Source organism: Periophthalmus magnuspinnatus, chromosome 22 (genome assembly GCF_009829125.3).
Source record: "Periophthalmus magnuspinnatus isolate fPerMag1 chromosome 22, fPerMag1.2.pri, whole genome shotgun sequence".
Taxonomy (NCBI): Eukaryota; Metazoa; Chordata; class Actinopteri; order Gobiiformes; family Gobiidae; genus Periophthalmus; species Periophthalmus magnuspinnatus.
Window position 1 is genome coordinate 26,921,321 of NC_047147.1, and position 24,139 is coordinate 26,945,459.

At 38.5% G+C, this 24,139-nt stretch overlaps 1 protein-coding gene across 1 annotated transcript in view; it reads left to right on the forward strand.

The window, feature by feature from the left end:
- si:dkey-288a3.2 (protein phosphatase 1 regulatory subunit 37) overlaps window positions 1–23,832 on the forward strand; it is a 100,329-nt gene extending 76,497 nt beyond the window's left edge. The window contains exon 12 of the mRNA XM_055230961.1: window positions 23,029–23,832. Within this exon, the coding sequence (XP_055086936.1) occupies window positions 23,029–23,181 (153 nt within the window). The 3' untranslated portion in view covers window positions 23,182–23,832. The remainder of the gene's footprint in view (window positions 1–23,028) is intronic.
- The last annotated feature ends 307 nt before the right edge of the window (window positions 23,833–24,139 follow it).

Sequence of the window (24,139 nt, forward strand, 5' to 3'; positions counted from 1 at the left end):
GTTTTTGATCCGAACAAGCTGAAAGTGTGATTTTTGTTTTATTAGTTTTACTCTTAAACCTTGTGTTGAATACTGTGCGTCTTAAACATTGAAGTAAACTTGTTTCTCAGTAAGAATGTGACACGTGCTTATTTTAAGACGTCTACTTCGGTCACATGACACAGCTCTTCATCTTCAGGTTGAACAGAGCCTCTGGTAATACGTCTTTTCAGGGACTGCAGCATCTTTTAGTGACGTGTTCTACCTTCTGTAAACAGCTAAGTGTGTATCCATTTATGACCTTGTACATTTACTTCAGCGTCCTATAGATCGTACTTTTCTCGGGCTATAAGTGCTGGAAAAACTCCCTTGAAATGTGCCTCATGTGCTGCTGTCTGTAAACTTCATTCATCTGATCAGATAAACTTCTGCAATCTCTCCCTTCACAATTACATGAGCCGACACGACTGTGGGAACTTAAACATCCACCGTTTCATCCTGGACTTTCCAAATCTACGTACAGTGACACATTATTTAGGTCAATCTTATCGAAAAAAATCAGTATTAATATCACGTCAAGAGTCAAGAGAGAGTGAAGAGGAGGTGACGAGTCCATGGAAGGGACGTGCCATCATCCCCGCTTGCAGCTTTAATGTTGACTTTGTTTTCTCTTTGTTTTCTCTTTCTTTCTTTTTCTTTTTTCTCTTTCTTTTTCTTTGTTTCTTTATTTTTTCTCTTTCTTTTTTCTTTTTCTTTCATTTTCTTTCTTTTTCTTTTTTCTCTTTCTTTCTTTTTTTTTCTTTTTCTTTCTTTCATTTTCTTTTTTTTTCTTTCTTTCTCTGTTTCTTAAAGAAAGAAGAAAGAAAAGTCTTTTTTCTTTCTTTTTCTCTTTCTTTCATTTTCTTTCTTTCTTTTTCTTTCTTCCTTTCTTTCTTTTTTCTTTCTTTCATTTTCTTTCTTTTTTTTTCTTTCTTTTTTTCTTTCTTTCTTTCTTTTTCTTTCTTTTTTTCTTTCTTTCTCTGTTTCTTAAAGACAGAAGAAAGAACAGTCTTTCTTTTTCTTTCTTTCTTCTTGCTGCTGTATCTATGTGGACATTTGATATGTTGATAATTCACATTCTACATTCGATCTCTGGCCGTATTGTTTTGCCTGGAATGTTCCACCTCATGGCATTAAACGCGCCAAATTAATGTGAAGTGAAGGACTTTTAACCATCGCTTTTGAGATGTGTCGTACTGAATGTATTTTGAGAGCAGAAATATCAGTACGGTGAAGACTTTTGAAGAGATTACCTCGTGTAAATGAAACAAAACGCAGCCACAGGTTTAAGTTTTTGTCGAGGCAAACGTGAATAAACGTCGTCCCTTTAAAAATCACACGCCACATTCCACTGCCCTACGTCTAATCACAAAACCAACCACTAAAATAACCTTGTGCTTGAAATGTTGAGGGTCCATCTGGTGTCAGGTCTCCACTGTCCAGCTGTCCCCCTCCTCACACATGTCCCCTGTCCCCTGTCCCACACCCTCCGCTCGCCCCGCTCTGTCTGGTCCGGGCACCATGGTGTGGAGGTAATTGGATTTGTTGTCACCTCCGTTGGCTGCCGGGCCCGTCCTGTCCTCTCGGTTTAGGGATGAAGACGTCAGTTTGACGGGGGCCCAGGGAGAGGATCAGCTGGAGTCCTGGACCGTCTCATGAAGCCCTGGTCACGGCTCGGACACGGGGCAGACAGATGTGACTCCAGAACTGAAGAAGTAGTCGTCCCTCGCTATAGATCACGTTCAGTCAGCTTTATTTTTACATTATTCTCTATGTTTTTGTCTGTAAAACCCCTCACCACACACTTTATACACTTTTCTCACACAGGCATGGTTTAGTCCTGTTTTAGTCCTGTTTTAGTCCTGGTTTAGTCCTGGTTTAGTCCTGGTTTAGTCCTGGTTTAGTCCTGGTTTCGTCCTGGTTTCGTCCTGGTTTCGTCCTGGTTCCGTCCTGGTTCCGTCCTGGTTCCGTCCTGGTTTAGTCCTGGTTCAGTCCTGGTTTCGTCCTGGTTTCATCCTCTCTCGTTTAAACTCTCTCAAAGTTCAAACCTTCGTAGGCGTCTTTGTCGGTGCAGAACGTTTCATCGACATTGTGGGTTTTGTCGGGGAGAAAACAAATCGCAAACGTACAGCACTTCAGAGTCACACTGCGATCCAACGTTTATGTAAATCTGTGTCCGCGAAACAGCGAGAACGCGAAAGGTGAACAATTTTATTTGAAAGTTGAGCTGGAGACAGGTTTCACTTTAGGATTACAGACGTGTTGACCTGGTTTATGGTTAAAAATACGAAAAATAATCCTCATGAAGCAAAAACTGGCACAAAGTTCAACGTCTTCTCTCTATAAATAAACAAAAGTAGTTTTAATATAAGTCATTTTTTCCACAATGGCCCTCAACCCCAAAAACATGATTGTCATAAACTGTAAGATTAATGTGACATGTTTGTGGAGCCAATTTTTAACAACTGAACAACAAAACGAGTGCAGTATTTTTGGGATTATAAGTAAAAAAATGCATAATAATGAACAAAAAAGCAGGGTGTCAGTGCGGCTGTAGCGAACATGTGAATTTATATACTCAGATGCCACTTATACTCCACATCTGAGTATAAGTCACACCCCCGGACAAACTATGAAAAGAAAAAAAAAGTGCAACTTATACTCCGATGTTACTATACGATCTTATATACCGTATTTTCCCGGAGTATCTGACATCATTTTGTGTTGAAAAGTACATTTTATTGTCTAAAAAACTGTTCTGAATTGTCATCGGGGGTGTCTAAATAATTAAAAATCAAGCATTTTCTCTTGTACAGAAATTGCGTTTGAATAATAATTTGATAAATAGTGAAATCCGATGTTGCAGCTGGTATAAATTTCCACGTTCAGCATTTGTGAATTTACCTGAATGTTTGACTCTTCCAAGGAATAGTGTTGGGAATTAGCAGTGTCCAAAACCTTTTAAAAGATTAATTAAAGTACCTTGAAAACCCTCGCTCCGTCTCCTCTCTGACGCCCGTGCCCAGTGGCTGCTGTGGGACGCCGGGGCTGACACCATCGCGACGACTGGGCGGCCTCATTAAATCAGATGCCCTTCGCCGTCAGTCTGTTCGGGAGGTCAGGCGCACCTCCGCAGACGCCCCTCCTGGTCCGGCCTCTGTCCCCCTTCCCCCTGGACGCCCCGTGTGGAGAGGCGTTGTATTAAAGCCCTGACAGGATGCTAGCCAAAGTCAGGCTCTGTAGTTTCGGCTTCACTGCAGCTGTCCCCCAGATCACCCCGAGAGGATCAATGAGGGTCGGACTGTGTGTCCTGCAATCACCAGCAGGCAAAAAAAAAAAAAAAAAAAAAAATTAAAAAAGAAAGAAAAATTTAATAACCCTCTATACAAAGCTTTAGTTTGGCTTTAACAAAAAAATAAATAAAATAAAGACAATAAATAAATACATTTAAAATAAAATAAAAATCATAGAAAATAATAATAATGATAAAAAAATAATAATCATATATACAAAGCTTTAGTTTGGCTTTAACAAAAAAATAAATAAATACATTTAAAATAAAATTTAAAAAAAATATAATACAAATAAATAAATAATAATCCTATATACAAAGCTTTAGTTTGGCTTTAGCTAAATAAATAAATAAATAAAAAAAAAACATAAAAATAATAATAGTTATCCTATAAACAAAACTTTAATTTGGCTTTAACAAAAAAATTAATAAATAAAATAGATAAATATATTTAAAATAAAATTAAAAAAATCATAAAAAATAATAATAATAAAAAAATAATAATAATAATCCTATATACAAAGCTTTAGTTTGGCTTTAGCAAAATAAATAAATTCTAATTCATAAATAAATAAAATATGCTAATCCTATGTACAAAACTTTAGTTTGGCTTTAGCAAAAAAAATTCAACATTCTGACATTTCAAAAATTAAACTTGTATCTATGTGGAAAACAAGTGTATGAAATTTAGTGGTAATTTCTGAGCTAACAAATCACTTATTGCCAGCAGAGGGCGCAGGAAGGAGTTACGCAGTGTAAATGAGGCTGTAAACTTTAGCTGTTATTAGTTTCATGGTAACAGTGTTTTTAAATGTCATTCATTTATCTGATATAAGTATTGTTGTTTTTATAATTTAGTTTTAAAAATGTTTGTAAACTCATATAAGGAATTCTGTACGTTTTATGAGTTTACAGAGATTACCAGCAGAGGGCGCAGTAGGGAGTTAAGCAGTGTAAATGAGGCTGTGAACATCAACTTTTCAAAGTAGCCAGCTGTATTTTTTACAGTTATTCTCTATGTTTTTGTCTGTAAAACCCCTCACCACACACTTTATACACTTTTCTCACACAGACGTTAACATTTTCTCACATTTTTCTCTTGTTTAATTGATTAATAGTGACTCACGTGTATTTCACAGTTCAGTTTTCTTGGCGAAGTTGTGTCTGTTTGAGGAATAAGACTTTGGGAATGAGCTCGATGATGAATTTAAGTGAATTAAAACTGTCTAAATAAAACAACAACTTTAAAACAGTTAATTCACACATATACATTGCAGTAGGTTTATATGAGTCAAGATATCTGTGTTTTATTGATTAAAGTAAAAGTATTTGTAGTATTTGTTATTAAAGTAAAAGTATTTGGTCATGTGACTGTGGAGAGGTCATGTGATGTTCAGGATCCTTTTTTTGGTTGTAATTAATGAAGAAAAGTACAACGACCAAATTAAAATTCATTCATTCATTCACAAAACTCTGTGATTGCCAGCAGAGGGCGCAGGGACGAGTTAAGCGCCGTAAACGAAGCTTTGGTTTAATTAAAAAGGTTCATAGGTCAACATTATGTCATATCTTATTGACTTTTTATAACTTACAACTTTAAAACAAGTATAAAGAATTCAGCAGTGATTTCTAAACTCACAGAACTATATTATTATGGCCAGTAGAGGGCGCTCTGAGGAGTACAACAAATAAATGAGGTGATAAACCTTAACTGCTTCCTCCAAAGTTTAGGAGATTTGGATATGATTATAAAACAGATAAAGTTTTAATATCTAACACACCTGAGTTTATAATGAAAAAAATAAAAAAAATTAATTAATAAATAAAAAATAAACAATGGGCAAAATTAAGATCCCAGATGGCTTTGTTAAAAAAATAAAATAAATAGTAATAATAATAAAAAAAAAAAATCGAATTATTAATTTACTCTCTCAGTGAAAAAATAAATACATAAAAATAACAGAATAAAAGCGTTTTATGTTTTATGGCTGCTTTTGTGAACGTTTAGTGTAGAATAAATAAGTAAATGTTTCTAATTGTGTGTCATGGCGCGCTCCTCCTACATATGGCGGCTCTCAGGTCAGTTATTGGCAGCTGTGCTCAGAGCCCACTCCAAGTCTTAAACACAGTCTTTTAAAATTAAAAATATGAACAATGGTGACAGATGGAGACAAAGGAAGAATAAAGTTTGTTCTGGTGGCGCTCTGCCAAAAGACGATCCCTCGCTACCTTACAGCGCTTAGTGCTCAGATGCTGGTGGACATTGGCAAATACAGAACTCGGAGTGTGTGTAAAAGAAGAGCTCGTTCACAGAAATCCTGGAGCACTCGGAGATAAACAAATGCTCTGGTTATATATTTATTATGTTGTTATTCGGACTTCGGCTGGGCATTAACGGCACTGAAAAAACATAGAAAGTGTATTTTTTTACAGGTTAAATTTGATCTTATATTATGAAATTGGCTTTTAAACATATTAATTATCGTTATTAGCAAAGCGGCTGCAGCGTTTTTTATCTTACTCCACGTTAAACAGCAGCTCTCGAGGTCAAAATAAGACTCACGAGCGACGTCTGTGTTTATTTTATCGTCTGTGAACCAGGAAGTAACACTGCTACTTGTACTTCATTATGTTCTACTTCTGGCGAACAGTGCAAAGTGATGTACTTAAGTAGAATTTTAGGTATCTGTACTTTACTTTTTACTTCAGTACATTTGGGATCAGTGTCTGTACTTTCTACTCCACTACATTTTGAACAGGACGGAAAAGTAAAAGTACTTTTCGTTTGATTTGATGGGTTATTTTTACCGTGTCCTGACTTTTGAGCTTTGAGAAAACAAAAATAAACACACAAAATTCACAAGAAAATTTGATTTGTGTCGCAACTGGGACCAAAATATGTCTCACGTTTTAATCAATATTACGGAACCTCGCAGATGACGGAAAGAAGAATAATATTTACAAAATAAAAAATATATTATTTTGAGAGAACGAGATATTTACCTGAAGGAACGACATTATTCTGAAGGAACATAATCATTTCTATACATATATTTTCACAAGTGCAAAAGATATTTTACTTAAAAAATAAAAATAATATCTCATTCCCTCGTGATAATTAAGTCGTTCATTCAAGATAATATCGTGTGGGAATGTGATATTCTCTCGTGGCCTTGCATTGATATTATATTTTGCAAATGTCCTATGCCGGACTCCGTACGATATCACTTCATTTAAGACTTTAACAAATGAACAAGTACATTTTTACATTTGTACTTTTACTTCCGTAGACGTCAGTGTAGTTGTGGCACGTGGTTGTTTGGCAGATTTAATTTAAGTTACTCATGTTCTGTTTTTGTGTGAACGGTTTGGCGTTTTCTTAAATTATTTTGCCGTCAAGTCGTCTTTAAATACATTTGTGTCTGGTAAAAGACTCGTACTTTGGCCACATGGAGCTTCCCCACAAGATCAGAACAGAAAAAAACACAGTCAGGTTCTTTAAATGATATATTTGTCTCATTTTGACACTGTGTCTGGAAACGCACCAGTGTGTTTTATTATTGTAGTCGGTGCTTTACAGTTCTCAGCTTTAACCTTTTATTTGATCATGTTTTATATTTTAGCTGCTCAGTCTGACCTGAAAACCTGACAGAAATCTGGCCGAATCTTCCGCCTTTCTGCAAATAGCTCAACCTGGTGACCTATTTATTAATATCCAGTGATTCACAAATGAAACGGAGCTTATGTTGATGCCCCCTTTGGCAGAGCGCGGCGTTACGGAGGTGGACAGGACCTGTGAAGGAGCCGGTGACGACAACCCCGTTCTGAATCATCTTTGGTCTCATTTCACGAGCCAGTTTGAGGCTCTTAAGCTGCACTAATTGTTCATGGTGTAATTTAAACGACAGGTGGCTCGTTTCCTTATTAGTCCAACTCAAACACTGCAAAAAAAACATATCTTCATTAGTTATTTGCTACGGCGAATGTGTCCGAATGTCCAAACTCTTCTCTACATGGCGCACTAGCAAAAGACAAATTTAAATCTGTCAACGTTTTCCTGCTTGTCCAAGACGCTTCTTCGTCAGTTCTGGTCAGATTCCTGCTGGACATGTGTCTGAGGGGAGGAGCTAACTACACTGAAACTCGAAACAACCCTATTCAAGCTTTAATAACGCTGCCATTGTTCTTTTTGTTTTGGATCTGAGGATAGAGTTCTCGATCGGTGAGAGGTTGTGTCTCTTAACTCTCCTCTCAAACCATTTCTTTCCTCTGGCTCAGATCTGAACGTCACTCTCTTCAAAGTTGTGGTCAGTGTCTTTGAGATGGAGATGAACAGCCGACTGTGGTCCTGAGCTGCTCTTGTGAGACATTACATTACATAAGAGAATGAACCAACAGTGTCACGACTGTCCGAACCCAGCTCACGTTGCCTATTAGCGGGTGAACAGTCCAACGCTTGGTGAATTCTGCTTCACAATGACAGGAAGAGCCGACATCGACGGATCAAAACGCGACGTCGTTATGAACGCTCGGCCGGTTATCCCCGTGGTAACTTTTAAGACACTTTCTGCTTAAAACCCCAAAACTCAGAAGGATCGTGAGGTTTTTTTTTTTCCCTTTGGCTGGCTCCAGTTTCTGTGTTTAAGTGTTTGTAGGTTTGAAATTGTTTTTCCGACACGCCTGCTGTGTAAGGAATAGTTACGCCTTTTCTTAGGTTCAGATTCCCTGTTTTCCTGTTTTTTAATCTCTTTTCGATCTATTGAAGGCCCATTTTTGGATCTCCACGTGTTGCTCCTCCTTCACTTTTCCCTCTGTGTTTGTAGGCACCACTCGATGTGTTGTTTATGGCGACAACTAGTGGTCACATTGTGCAACTACAGCTTTATAATAAACGTTTTTAACTACATTATTGGTAGTTTTTTTGCTATTTTGAGTTCGTAGATCTTTCTAGCTCAATAATTAATAAACTTAATAGAAATTTTAAACAAAGTCGTCAAATGAAAATCAAATTAAACGTACAATCGGATTTTTATCACGGTCGGTATCATCGTCACGGTCTAAATATTTAAGGCCACACTGAGGAACATTCCAGGCAAAGCAATAACGTGGCAGGCACTGGACACCCCCACCAGGAAAAGGTACGAAATGCAGCTTTAAAATAACGTTTATATCTTGAGAATAGTCGGTTTACGCCGTGTAACTAGTGTCACTTTTCCATTCTGATTCTGTGAGTTGAGTAAATATAAAACAAAACGTAACAAAGTCGTAAGATCAAAATTCAATCAACCCTGAACTAATATATTTGCTGTATTTTCCGGATAATTTCGCTCTGTGTTGTAGAGTTTGTGCTGCAGGTGTTGGTCTGAGTCTTTTTTTAGTGGCGTCCAAATGCAACTCAACTCAAAATTTCCCAAAATGCACCTTGAACAGTCGTGCACATCAGTCGTCACTAGACCGGTCAAGCGCTTCCACCTGAATTTGTCCCAAAAACTGATTTCTCGTGCGACTTTTAATTAATTCTCCTGAAGAGGTGACGTCCTGTCCCACTAACGAGCCGGACTTCAGATCATCAGCTCAGGAAAACCACATTCCCAAGTTTATAGCCCCTTACGAAAGGATTACAATAAACAGGACGCTTCATTTAACCACCACACTGGGCAATATAGACCACAATGCATTGCAAGAGTCGGAAAAACGGGTTTAACTGGACACGACGTGATAAAATTAAGCAGATAGAAGCACCGGTTTATCTCGCTTTGATCCTGATAATGAATAAAACGCTCTTAAATAAACCGTTGCTGTGTAAAGTTGCTAGCGTTAGCCTCTTACCTTTAGCCCGAGCCGTGAAAAGAGCGACAATTTCCACATCTCAGATCAAAAATGACTTCTCAAAGGCCTTGTACGTCTGAGGATTTTACTTAACTGGCGATTTTGTTGCAGTTTCTTTAACAAAAACATCGCGTTGTGTTTTGTTTTATTCTCTCAGGTTGGAGTAACGCCGCATGTCGTTCATATTTTTCCGTCTCCAGAACTAAAAACGACGGGTCCCACTCGGGGAATCGTTAGCTGCTAATCGAACAAGTGCTGCTCTCTGTTTTTAAAGTCCATAAACGTTCGAATGACGCCCTCTGTGATTGTTCTGTTTACACGTCACCATGTCACACCGTTACTTTAGTTGTATATATTTGAATAATTTCACATATAAGTTGCACCCGCGGACAAACTATGGAAAAAAAAGTGACACTAATCATCCGGAAAATACAGCAAATATATTAGTTCAGGGTTGATTGAATTTTGATCTTACGACTTTGTTACGTTTTGTTTTATATTTACTCAACTCACAGAATCAGAATGGAAAAGTGACGCTAGTTCCACAGCGTAAACCGACTATTCTCAACATATAAACGTTATTTTAAAGCTGCATTTCGTACCTTTTCCTGGTGGGGGTGTCCAGTGCCTGCCACGTTATTGCTTTGCCTGGAATGTTCCTCAGTGTGGCCTTAAATATTTAGACCGTGACGATGTTACCGACCGTGATAAAAATCCGATTGTAGGTTTAATTTGATTTTCATTTGACGACTTTGTTTAAAATTTCTATTAAGTTTATTAATTATTGAGCTAGAAAGATCTACGAACGCAAATTAGCAAAAAAACTACCAATAATATAGTTAAAAACGTTTATTATAAAGCTGTAGTTACACAATGTGACCACTAGTTGTCGCCATAAACAACACATATTTATTCCCGCGTTGATTTCTGTCGGATCAGTTTAGAAAAATAACTCCACAAACTCGGTAGTAGCTCACGTCGCCTAAAATACTACGCATGGTTTTTGTTATTGCTTTGTCTGAATGTTCCGCAGTAGGGCATTAAACATTTCTACCTGGATTTATTCGATTCAGGGATTTAACTGCCTCGAAAATCACCTCTCCCTAGATCTGACCTGTAACTTCGCTGTTGAACGGTTCCGGTCAACGCGGTAAAATCTCCACGGAAACGAGCAGGTGATGTGCTGTATATGCTCCACCGGGAAAGTTACCTAGTGTATCTTTAAGTGCTTCATTTGCGCCTAACGTAAAGGCTTTTTTTTTTTGTTTATCAAGGAAAAAATTGATCGTTTGTGTAAGATTTTTGTTTATATTTGAATGTAATTATAATAAATACTCCACTCAAAATAAAATAAAGCAAAAAAAATGAGATTCACGTTCACATTTCCAGCTATTTTAACTTTTTTTCCCCTTTTTTTTCCAGTGAACCCAAACGCCTCACGCTAACGACTCCACCCCCCCCCCCCCCTCCTCTCCGTCTAATCTTAGTTCCCCCTCATCTGCCAAATTAAACACTTCATTTTCACCTGCGCGGATTAAAAGTATCAGAAGTTACTGCGGTGCGATAGCTCTGGCGTGCGCGCGGGGGGGGGGGGGGGGTTGCAGTAGCAGCGGCGGTGTTTTTTTGGCGAGGAGTCAGAGAGCGTGGCCGGGGGGCTCTGTGGTGGTCTCCTCTGATAATCAGCAGCCCTCAGCCCTGTTTAATCACTCTGTTAGCTTTCACACGCTGCTAATGCTAAAGATGCTAAAGACAGGGATTAGAAAGTGGTACTTCGTAAATATGGGCTCGTGCGGCGTGTGATCTGGTGCAGTGGAATGACTGAAAGGGGTCGGCAGGAATGTTTTTTTTGCACCGTTTAGCGCTCAGACTTGGTAAAATGTGTAATCTGTTGTATCATTTACGTTACGCGCGCTTCAAATCGTGTTATTATCAGATTTTTAAGATTAAAACTGAACGTAAACAGCAAAAATGTCAATGTTTTTCGGGTCCAGGTTTCTCCGATTTTGTGTTTCACAGATAAACGTCCAAAAATCTGACATTTTGTTGAGCATTTAAACGCAGCCAGTGATATTATACATGTTGTTGTTTTTTTCTTTCAGTAATATCTGTATGAGTAAAACATTATAGTCATTTATGCATTTATTTATGTGTCTTTATTTACAGGGAAAGCCCAAAGAGACGCTCCCTTACACGGGCTGTTCAAATAAAACAAAAATACGAACAAAATAATAAATAATAACTAAACAAATCGGTAAATAAGTGCATTTAAAACATTAAAAACAGGAGCAGGTGTGAGTGTAAATGTCCATCTCCACATTATTGAAGTGCATTTGTGGCAAGTTTTTGAAATACGTTCCATTTTTGGGAAGTAAAATAACCAAAAGTGTAAAAAAAAACAGTTTAAAGTGTGTTTTTAAAAATGACATTGTGGTTTAGTGTTGGTGAGAATTCGTGACCTCGATGTTGAGAATTTATTTTAAACTTACGCAGATGTATTTCTATATCAGTTTACATTTTTGTGTTAATTCAAATCAGTAATTGTCATTTCTGATTCATCACATCCGTCATATTCGTTTCCTCGTCGCCATCACAACACAAACGTCATAACACACAGACTATTTTTAAAAATGATTAAGTCAAAACCAGTGTTCGCTGCTGATTTATGTGCTCCACAAATGAAAATCTATTTAAAGCATCTTTGATTTGATTGCCAAAAAAATCCGAGCGCGTTCCATATGATCACATTGTTTTTCACACTTCAAATTTACAATAACATGATAATCAGCTACAAGTGCCTCAGCCTCCACGGCAAAAAGTTCTGTCTGCGTTTACAACAATAAATACATCGATTACATTTCACTTCAGTCAAATCTGAGCAAAAATCAGCTCAGAATAAATCAATTTTGTCGAGTTTTTTCCCCCCTGTGGTGATTCTTTAAATTATTTCTGGAGCTTTTAATCATCAAATTATAAAACTGGGGATGAGTTGTAGCCGTCTGTGACCTGCGAGCAAACGCCGGAGAAGAAGATGAGTGTGTGAAGCAATTATTAAATCATAACTTTACACATATATACATCTATTTTTATTTTTTTTCATTTTTTTAGCAGCTATTTTGGAATTGTATTATTAACACGTGACGTCATCTTTGGCAGGAGTAAGTCGCCGTTTATATCAGAACTTATGCGCTGTAATCCTACTGAAATGAACACTGCCAAACGAGCTGATTCTGATTAAACGTAAAGCTGAAAACGTTCTTTTAAATCAAATCGATAAAGCTCAATTTCTCCCGTCTTCTCCTGATATTTATAGACGTGTGTTATTGAAGAGTCTGCACTGTACAGCCTCATATTTGACACGTTTTGCATTGTCCAAACTTCATTATGCGTCTGATACAGTCGTCCCATTCACGCTCAAATACAAACAGATTTTTCTCTCCGCACGCACACACACACACGTTCACACAAACACACAAACACACACACAGACGCACACGGACACGAGCTGCATTACACATCCAACAGTGACATCTGCAGTTGAAACGATGAAGCTCAAATGGAGACTTTTTGCATCACAGTGAGAGACTTTTGAATCAAACTGAACGTGAGCATCGTCTCCGTGTGGAAATATACCGCGTGATTGAGAAATTAGGACCGCGTTGCCGTAGCGATTAACAAAATACGATGCGTTTTGTGCTGTAGGAAGTCCTGAAAATGTTGCGTGATTGTAATCTGAAGCCCTGGAGTGAGTTGTGCAGTTATTTCCCACTATCTGCAAGAAGTTATAGCCACAGTTTGTGTAGATATCAGCTTCGTTTTCATTAAATTGTGTGAATATATCGATGCGAAATTAGTTTTTATAATTTTAAATGTCTTTTCGCTTTATAGTTTTGCTCATTTATCATATTCTGTGTACTTATAGCGATGCATTATGGGTATTTAAGCTCGTTTTTCAGCCACAAAACTGCACAATGAACTCGGACGGATCGGGTAAAGACGTTTTCGAATGTTCCACTTTCCAAACGCCGAATTCAAAATCAACTTTAACCCAGGTCTGCTGTAAAAACCCGGTTGATTTCCGCTGGTTTGAAAGTCCGATTGTGAAAAAACACGGTGTCGTTTGTGCGTATGCTTCAGTCTCCTGCGCCTGGAGCCCTCCCTGTTCGCTCCACATACGTCGCGGTTGCATTTTCTGTTGAAACGTGTGTCGTTTGAAGTTGGATCCATAGATAAATCTGTGGAGGATACTGCAGTTCTCCAGTTTATCTGTCTGATGTTTAAAAAAAAAAAGTCTGCAATTTTATATATGTTACTTTTCTCTGCGTAAAGACAGTTCTGCACCACAATTTGAACCCTGCAGCTATCAAGAAATATCCATAAAACATCCCACAAAAATATACTTCTACCTCTAAACAGCTAGAAGTAAAAGTACTGCAGTTGTATTTGTTAAAACGTCGTTATGTACAGTCGATGTCAACTTTATATATACTCTCGTGGTGCTTCTGGGTGTGATTATAATTAACGAAAATTAATGTGCATTTCTAATTAAATGTGTATACGTTAAATACACAGCATCAGACGTGTTGTTAGTGCTTTTTTTTTTTTTTTTACTGCATGATTTGATCACAGTGTGGCGCTCCGTGTTTATGAGCTCGAGACGTCAGCGGACGACTTCTGTGGGGGGATAAAAATGTGGAATTTCAATTGTTGTGATTTTTCTGCTGATGGAATGAATTCTGGGCTTTAGAAGTTAGAATTTGTACGAGAATAAGGTTTCCGGCGTGTGTAGTTTATCGATATTTATGTGCGTTAGAAAAGCTCACACAGAGACATGACATAAGTGACGTTATAATGGAGTTAAATGTGTTTTGAATTGTGTGATAATGTTGTCGAAAATTGGTGAAAAGGTTTAAAATTTGCAACGGAAATTGAAGTGGCATTTGTTCAGAGTGTGTGTGCATTTGAAACACAAACACAAACACAATAAATACCATTGAAATAACATGAAATTGACAAAATAATAATAAAAAAATGGTTAAAAACTTTATCAAGTCCCTCAAAATCCCAAGCAAAACATGCATTTTCAGTATTTTTACTCATTATAATCATATCACATGCATTCTTGTTTTGAATTTTTAATATTTATACTCATTATAACCCCGTACACCCCCAAAAACATGCATTTTCATTTAGAATTTTCACTTTATAATCCCATATAACCTCACATGAAAAGTGACTCAGATAAAACCTCATCACAATTTGTGCTTATTCTAAAAGTACAGTAAAAATAAACAGATAAATTGTTTGCGTTTCTGTTTAAAAATAATATTTCCAAACCCCAAACTGTTCCAGATCTATATGCCTGAGAAATAATCCCATTAAAATCAGTGTAAACATGATTTAAAAGTGCGTAACACGTTCATCCAGTCGCAGAAAAAAACAAAAAGAAGAATAAGTTTGCCCACCTCCAAATTTAAGACCCGCTTCTTCAACAAGCCCCAACAATACGACTTGAAAAAAGCTCCAGAGTACGGCATTCTCGCAGTACTTGAAAGTGTCGTCTGAGTTGTCATTTACATATATTAGCATATAAAGTAATTGGCGCAGATGCCCAGGAAGGCGCCGCAAACACATTAATTGTCATGGAGCATTGGCGGTGACATAGTTAAAAATGAGCAGCTTTTAAGACGCCAATTATCAGAGAATTTCTAAAGTAACCTTATTTTTTTTCATCGTTCCACACAGACCGCCGCGATACGCATACGACCGGCATCCTAAACGTATAAATATTGTAAATAGATGTCTGTTGTCTTTCAAGTTTTAGCTTTGAAATCGGGTGGTAGCGAAAGACGCCTTTGTTTAGCGAGAGCGGGGAAGAAACGCAGCGCTCTCTCTCTCTCTCTCACACACACACACACACACACACGCGGCTTTGTGAGAACACATAATGAATTTTCACAGATAGAACTAAGAATGCCTCTGCCGGGGTTTCCATATGCTGCCGGAGCCTCGTTCACGCCTTTTTTTGCGAGGCCCAGGTTTTGTCGATGGGCAAAATAATGGGTCCAAATGCCAAAGATGTTAGCGTTGTATTGGAAAACGCATTCACTGATTAATCCTTGGCGTTTGACCCGTTAAATATTAGTGTTGTTTTTGGTGAACTTTGGAGATTTTCTGACCCGAGGAACCAGCGAGTTTATTAACATGACTAAAATTATAATAACAAGGAAATTGGGACATATTTCAAGCAGATTCTGACACTAAAATCATAATAAATACATGTTTTTAGACAATAAAATGCAGTTTTCAACACAAAAATACAGGTCAAATTTCGTCGTATTAGATTTTTTCAGTATTCATAAGCATTTAAATGATTTTTAATTGATTTATTTTGACCCCTAGACCCAAATAACTTAGAGAAATTTGAGATTTGAGCACCTGGCTTTGTTTTTTGGTGTTTAAGTTTACAAAATAATGGGTCCAAATGCCAAAGACATTAGCGTTGTATTGCAAAACGTATTCACTGATTAATCCTTGGCGTTTGACCCGTTAAATATTGGTGTTTTTGACAAACGTTGGAGATTTTTTGACCCGAGGAACCAGCAAGTTTATTAACACGACTAAAATTATAATCACAAGGAAATTGGGACATATTTCAAGCAGATTCTGATACCAAAATCATAATAAATACGTGTTTTTAGACAATAAAATGCAGTTTTCAACACAAAAGTACAGGTCATATTTCATCGTATTAGATTTTTTCAGTATTTATAATCGTTTAAATGTTTTTATTTATTTATTTTGACCCATAGACACAAATAACTTTAGAGAAATTTGGGATTTGAGCACCTGGCCTGTTTTTTTGTGTGTAACTTCACTAAAACAATAAGAAAATGTTCATTTACCAAATCTAAAGTCTCATTTTTAAAGTTTATTTCAGAGTAAATACTGGTCTGAGAAGCTCTGATGCAGAAGTCGAGTTTGTTTGTGCGTTTTTGTTTTTGTTGTTGTTGTTTTTGTTGTTGTTATTGTTGTTGTTTTCTCAGTTTATTCGTGGATGTTCAGAACGTGTTGATAAATGTGTAAACGTGCGTCTTGTTCGTTGTCTCGTGCTGCCCTCTTCCTGTGACTCACTGACGATTCACTTATTTACATAAAGATCCACTACGGATTATTCCACTGGACGAGAATAAAAAGGGGCAAAAAACGAGAGGGAGGGAGAGAAAAGGGGAGAGAGAGAGGTTGAGAGAGTAAGAGAGAGTAAGAGAGGGGGAGAGAGCGAAAAGAGTGAGAAAAGGAGAGAGAGAAAGGGAAAGGGAGAGAGAGTAAAGGAGAGAGAGGGGGAGAAAAAGAAAATGAGAGAGAAAAGGAGAGGGAGAGAGAGAGAGAGGAAAGGAGAGAGAGATAGAAAAGAGAAAGTGAGAGAGACCTGCACTGACACAAGCACCTGCTGTCTCCTTATACTTTCTTTCTCCTTTCTCCTCTTTTTTATCCTCTCCTCTTTCTAGCCTCTGCTCTATCTCTGTTCCTTCCTCTCCTCTCTCTTCCTCCCTTTCCTCTCTCCTGTCCTTCCTCTCTCCCCTGTTCTCCCTCTCCTCTCTGTATTCTCTCCATTCTCACATATTTCTTTATTTTATACAAAAAGTCTTAGTTTATTTGTTTATGATCATAAAGTGACAGACGACATGAACTACACGCTTCTCTACCTCCGCTCTCATCCCTCTATCCCTCTCTCTCTGTCACACCATCGACTTCATCTCTCCATTATTTTGAATTATATAATTGATATTTGCACATCCTCAGAGAGAGAGAGAGAGACAGAGAGAGAGAGAGACACACACACACAGAGGGACAGAGAGAGGGAGAGAGAGAGACACACACACAGAGAGGGAGAGAGGGACACAGAGGGACAGAGAGAGAGAGAGAGAGAGAGAGGGACAGACAGAGAGGGACACAGAGAGAGAGAGAGAGGGACAGAGAGGGACAGAGAGAGAGAGAGAGAGAGAGGGACAGACAGAGAGGGACACAGAGGGACAGAGAGAGAAAGAGAGGGACAGAGAGAGAGACACACACAGAGAGAGAGAGAGACACAGAGAGAGGGACACACAGAGGGACAGAGAGAGAAAGAGAGGGACAGAGAGAGAGACACACAGAGAGAGAGAGAGGGACACAGAGAGGGACACAGAGAGACAGACACAGAGGGACAGAGGAGAGAGAGGGACACAGAGGGACAGAGAGAGAGAGAGACACACACACAGAGAGGGACACACACACAGAGAGAGAGACAGACACAGAGGGACACAGAGAGAGAGAGACAGACAGAGAGGGACAGAGAGAGAGAGAGGGACACACACACACACACACAGAGGGACACACACAGAGAGAGACAGACAGAGAGGGACACAGAGAGAGATACCACTACACTTCTACAGATATTCCAGCGACCGCTCTCTCACTCTGCGTTTTGGTGATTAAGAGAGAAGGAGAGAGAGGCAGAGGGAAGGAGGGAGAGTCGTCCTCCTCCTCCCTGAGCATCTCTCCATCAGAGCCTTGTCCTGTACAGTGTGTGTCTTCTGTCAATGCCCCGCCCACTTCACCCACTGAACATTCCAGGCAAAGCTGGAGACAATCAGGTCGACTTCACCCATCACAAAAGTTACACAGTGGAGCTTTAATGTGCTCCTCTCAGCAAAGGATTGAGACACTGCTCCCCCCTCACACCTCCCTCTCTCATTTCTCTCCTTCATCCCCTCACATACCTCTCTCCCCCTCTCCTCCTCCCATCTCTCCTTTTTTCTCCCCCTCTCATCTCACTCCTGCCCCCTCTCTCCCTAATCTGTCTTCTTCCTCCCCCTCCCTCCTCACACACACACACCTCTCTCCTCCCTTATCTCTCTCTCTCCTCCCCCTCTCCTCTCCCCTCATCACACACACACCTCTCTCCTCTCTCTGTCCTCGACTTCTCCTCTCTCACCTCTCCTCTCCGTCTTCTTCACACACACACCCCTCTCCTCTCCCCCTCTCTCTCTCTCTCTCCCTCTCTCACACACCCCTCTCTGCTCTGGCACGGGCCGTGGCGTGCGCGGGGCGGCTGCTGCGTGGCGAGCCTGCCCTCTGTCATTCACGCAGGGCCGCCCTGTCCAACTGTCACTTCCTGACAGGACCATAATCAATCTCTTTATTAACTGCTCTGCTGCCGACCAGCGCCACCAAGAGAGGGAGGGAGGAGAGAGAGAGGGAGGGAGGAGAGAGAGAGGGAGAAGAGGGAGGAGAGAGGAGAGAGAGAGGGAGGGAGGAGAGGAGGAGTTTAGGCTACTTTGGAACATTTGGGATCAGTTGGATGGTGCTGCAAAATTCAGACAATATTGAGCGCGATGACGTCATGCTGCCAGAAGGGGGGGATGTGCCATTTTAGCCTCTATTATCTCATAAGAAATATCTAAACATAAAAATCACAAATGTGGAACTGACCTGATCATTTATGTTTGTGACTTTGACCTAGAACTCGCTGTTTAAAAACTAAAAATCACATTTTTATTTAGCGCTTTTCCACCTTCAAGATTCTCAAAGACACATCCACACGCCGAGCGACCAATGACGTTTAAGTCGACAGCGGGATTTGAACCAGCAACCTTCAGATCAGTGGGCACGCAGAACCCGTTATAATCTGTCTTCATTTTACTCCATCTGTGTTAAATATCATTGCTCTGTGAGATTCGGACACATTTACGTCAAACAGCACATGACATTTTTTTTTTTTTTTTTATCCTCCTGAGACCCAAACTTTAATCAAATAAAATAATAAATAAATAAATAAAAATACAATAAAAATAATAATAAAAACAAATAAAAATAAAATAATTAAATAAAAAAAAAACTAAAAATAAATAAAATAAAAATAAACAAAAAAATAAATATTCTAAACTCTTAGAAATATGCAAAATTGAACATGTTCTTGTTGCTGTTCTTCTAAAAATTTGCACTGTGGCCTAAACAATCCAAAATGTGTTGTCCACAGATGAGGACGCCGGGTCTCAGGAGGTTATACCAAAATTGCAAACAAAATTTGTTTTGTTTTTTTTTTTTCAAATATATTGGAAAAAAAAAACAATCAAAAAATAAGTCTGGACCATAAGTCACTTTGCAAAATAATGAAGAAAAACACACAGTTGTCAGTGTGACCGTAACAAAGATGTGAAATTATAGACTCAGATGCGACTTATATTCTGTATCTCAGTATAAGTCGCCCCCCTGGACAACTACGAAAAGAAAAAAAAGTGCAGAAAACGGTAAATGAAACGATAATCACATATTTCCATGACCTTTGAAGAAATAAAAAGCACCACCAAAGCAACTTGGCTCATAGATTTGAGCTTAAAATCACAGACGAACAGAGTAGAAAACATATTTAAAACGAGCCGTCGGACGCAGTATTTCTGTGTGAAAGTACTCCAGTTTGAGTAGTACCGCGGCGTGAGTCAGTCCTAATCAGAGCGAGCAGACAGCGGAGGAGAGGACGGGTCCAGACCAGACCTGCTGCTGCGGCGGTGGCGGTGGTGGCGGCGGTGGATGGGTTTGGGATGCTGGGCTTTCCTGACAGCATCACACCCGTCGTCACGGTGATAATTTATGAGGCGGGAACCAGCATCAGTGATTTTGGCCCCGACTCAACTCCGCTGTGTCCCTCCATGTCCTCTGCGTCTCCCGGTGTCTCTGCGGCGGATTTATTCACTATTCAAGCCCGAAAATGATGTGTTCCCCAGACAAATGTTGAAACGGTGAACACAGGAAAGAGCGAATCTGACAATAATGTGGGAAATAACGTCAGACGAGGCGGGTGTGTGTGTGTTTGTGGGAAAAGTGGGTTGAAAATACAAATCTAAAAAGGTCCAGTTTTATTTTAAGAGTGTGAGTAAATAGATAAACCACGTACAGTTTGTGGTCACTGCCTTTTGTTCAGGTTTTTTATGTTTTAAATGAGCGAAATGTGCGTTAAAAACAGGAAATACCACTGAGAAGAGAGAAAATATATGTGTACGTGTTAAATAAACCCATCTTTGTAAAACATTAAAACTTAAAAAAATAAAATAAATAATAAAGATAAAAAATAAAGAATAAAAATAAATAATTACATAAATATTAAAATAAAATAATTGCATAAATATAAATAAATAAAAACTAAATTAAATACATAAAAATAAATTAAATAAATACATAAAAATAAATTAAATAAATAAATATAAATGACAAAAGCCAACAAAGTGACTGACAGTCTGTTTTGATTTGATTTTTATTGAGGAAAAACTAAATATTACTGATAGACCATGACATTAACCACTTTTATACTGTTTTTTTGTTGTTGTTTTTTTCCCCTCCTTTCTGTCACTGAACAGGATATAAAACAAAACGACACACTACAACTCCACAAACCTGACGCGATGTGCAGTAGTTTCATTAGCGGGAGGCACGCTGACTGTGTTGTGATAGCGCTCTGAAGGGGGAGTGACTTAGCACGGGGAGTAAAAGGAAGTGAGAAGTAATTTTAAGTTTTAATATGTTGTTTTTTTTTGGCAAATTTAGCATTTCCAGAACAATAAAAGGAAACACGGTGATTTGAATATGTGATGTGTTAAATATTAATAACTCAGAAGTGAAAAAACTCCTTTTTAAAGATGCACTGTGGAACTTTTCTGGTAGATGATGTGCCACCTGTATCGAGAAAAGCAAAATATCGTTGATGTACTATGTTATTAACCGTCTTTTAACCACTTTTTGTTTGTTTTTGTTTCATTGTGAACACATCCAGCGTATTTATAATCGTTTTTTCACTGAAGGTAGGAATAATCTTTCGTATATATATTGTTTTTTTTTTGTTTTTTTTTCACAAATTCCCATCATTTTTAAACTAAACCTTTCCATAATATTTACACAATTAAAACAGGAGCAGTCACAGTTTTGGTGAATTCATAAAACTCAAGTCAAACTACCCAGAGAAAAGTGCTTCCATAAAAGTTTATTAGAGCGTTTAATCATCGACGTATAACTCAGATTTATACGCTCTCTTCTTCAAGAAAATTACATGGAAAAGATCTGGTCCAATAACTGCCACACCTGAAGATAGACGCTCCACTTTTTGCGCCAGAATGAGAATTTTAATTTTTGCCTCTAAAAGTTTCCGTCCATGTTTCGGTCGGTTAAGTCGTGTTTTTAAGGCGACAGTTGCTCACACAGCTGCTCAGATTAGACTCGTTCTTTAACTAGACGCTCCGTGGTATAATTTCCATTTGTGGCGTCGCAGACTTTTGTCGTGTCCCCTGGCAAGACACTTTACGGATTTTTGACAACGTAAATAAATGTGTTTGTTCGGATCGGCATCGGCGCGTCGGTCTGGCCCTCGGCGGCTCGTAAACGATGGAACTTCTGATCACGCGCCGTCTACCTTTGGCGTAACAGGAACAGGAAGTGATGTAATGAACATAGATGTGTAAAGAAATGACCGAGTGGTGTTTTCCAAAAAGATATTATGGAAAAAAATGAATCTAATCCTAATCAAAATATCGACTCTCTGAACTATTTTACAAACCCAAACGCCTTGAAAACAAAAGCTCTACGTACAGAATTTGAAATGTAAAATGTATTTCTGTGTTTATTTTTCTACATTTGTTTAATTTTTTTGCACATGCCCTATGAATGTTTTGCAAATGCTTAAAGTCTCTTGCCGTTGTTGCTGTTCTTGTTTATATATTTGTGTATTTGATTAAATTAGCAGTTATAGCGGCTAATCTGGAGCTGAATTTTATATTAGGAATTCCAACCGTGAGTGTCATAGCAACCGACGAGCCAATCAGGAGTGAGGCTGTTGAAGGTCACGCCTCTTCCTGTCTGCACCACTGGTTTAGCAGAGAGCGGGCGCTTAGCAATGCTGTCAATCAAACCTGTTGCTAACGTTAGCGGGAGCGACCGCGGGGAAAGAAGGAAGCACCTGATTTGTCTGTTATTAATGTTCATATCTTGATTTACAGACACAATAGTGAAATAAAAACCCCAGGATCATGTAGAGGGTTAATACGAACATTTAAGACCAAAATGAGTCTGAAGCAGCAGAGACAGAGAGAGGGGACAGATTTTAAAAATAAATAAATAAACTAAAAATAACAAATAAAAAAAAAAAACTAAAAATAACTAAGAAAAAAGAAAATAAACTAAAAAAAACAAAAAACAAATAAAACAAGCAAAAACACTAAATAACAAAAAAATAAATAAATAAACTTAAAAATTTACCTCAAAATACCAAAAAAACTAAAAAACTAAAAATAACTAAGAAAAAAGAAAATAAACTAAAAAAAACACACAAAATAACAAAAAAAGATAAAAATGACAAAAAAAAACCCCAAACAAATAAAACAAGCAAAAACTCTAAATAACAAAAAAATAAATAAACTTAAAAATTAACCTCAAAATAACAAAACAAAAAAAAGAACTCCAGGATCATGTAGAGGGTTAATATGAACATTTAAGACCAAAACGACGAGTCTGAAGCAGCAGAGACAGAGAGAGGAGACAGTTTTTCAATAGAAAGTGAATTGGAGCCAGAGTCGATGGAGCCGGAAGCGCAAACATGATCACTTCCTGTTTGGAACGCGGCGGCTAGCAGGTTAGCTAATGTCCATTTATATGTACAGTCTATGGTGATGCCGTCTAAGCTGTTAGCATGCTAGTTGTTGTTAGCATTACAACTAGTAGCAAAACTCCGCTCTGGCGTCTGATAAATAACATGAATAAATGTGTTTTTCCTTAAAAACAATAACAGCCTGGTTTTGTTTGCGTATCACATTATGAATCAACTCAACAACACAATACTATCTGTGTTTTTTTATGATTTTATTTTACAGGACAAGTTTCTGATGGAGACGCAGATTCGCCTACGCTCCGAAATCACCCAGCGCTGTCTTGCTAACGCTAGCCGCTCTGGTTTGTCATCCATCCAAGACACATTTACTTCTACGGTCGACACAGATCAACGCGACGCCTCCCCGACCAGCTGAAAAAAAATATAACAAATACTTTCATAAAACCAAACGTGAACGAACGGCTAACCTTGGAGACCACCTGAGAACGCCGCTCGCCACTCAGTCACGGACGCAGCGACACGGGACCCCCCCAACCCCAACAGCTGATAGGAGATATATGTGAATAATAATTCTATGGCAAATAATGATAATCATAAAACTCCAAATCCTGGTAATAAAAAAGAGGAGCGCTCCCTCGATGGAGAGAAGACCTTCCTGCTGTTTGACGCTTAATGCCCCCAACGCGCAGCTAGCCATTTTCCATAAAGCAATTTTGCAAAAGCCCACTCCCGACGTGAATCACCTAGAAATGAAGCGGCGCCCCCTCCCTCTCCTGACGATAGTTACACCTCTGTTTCTGGATATGTGCTGTTTGCGCTCCGTCATTCCTTAATGTTTTGTGGGACATTGCTCTGTGGCGCCATTACAGAAACAGACCTGGAGTGAGCCAAGTTTTCAATTTCATTTGTCAGGGCGAAACGAACGCTCACGATGCGAAAATGTTATGAGGGACTTTCTACAGCGAGAGTTAACTGTGAGGATGTCTGTCAAAGCGCAGGGCAGTGGGTGTTAACTTCAAGAGTGCCTTTGCTGTTACTCATAATCCAATTAAATGTTTGACTCTGCATCTGTTGCTGTTGGTTTTAATTGTTGGATTTAATTTAATTATTGTTACGACCGAGCTCTGGGACGTAACACAAAACCAAGATGTTAAAATGGTATAAATAAAGGACTGTAAAAGGTAAATGAACAAAAGTGGTCTAAAATATTCACGCAAATGTAGAAACAAAATGAATTAAGAAACCAAAAACAACAGGTTTGACTGATAAAAAGCTTCGTGTCTCAAAAAACTAGCCAAAAACAGGTGACAAAATAAGGGACACAACAAAATCTAAACCACGAGCGTCTCAAAATAAACACAAGTCACACAAAA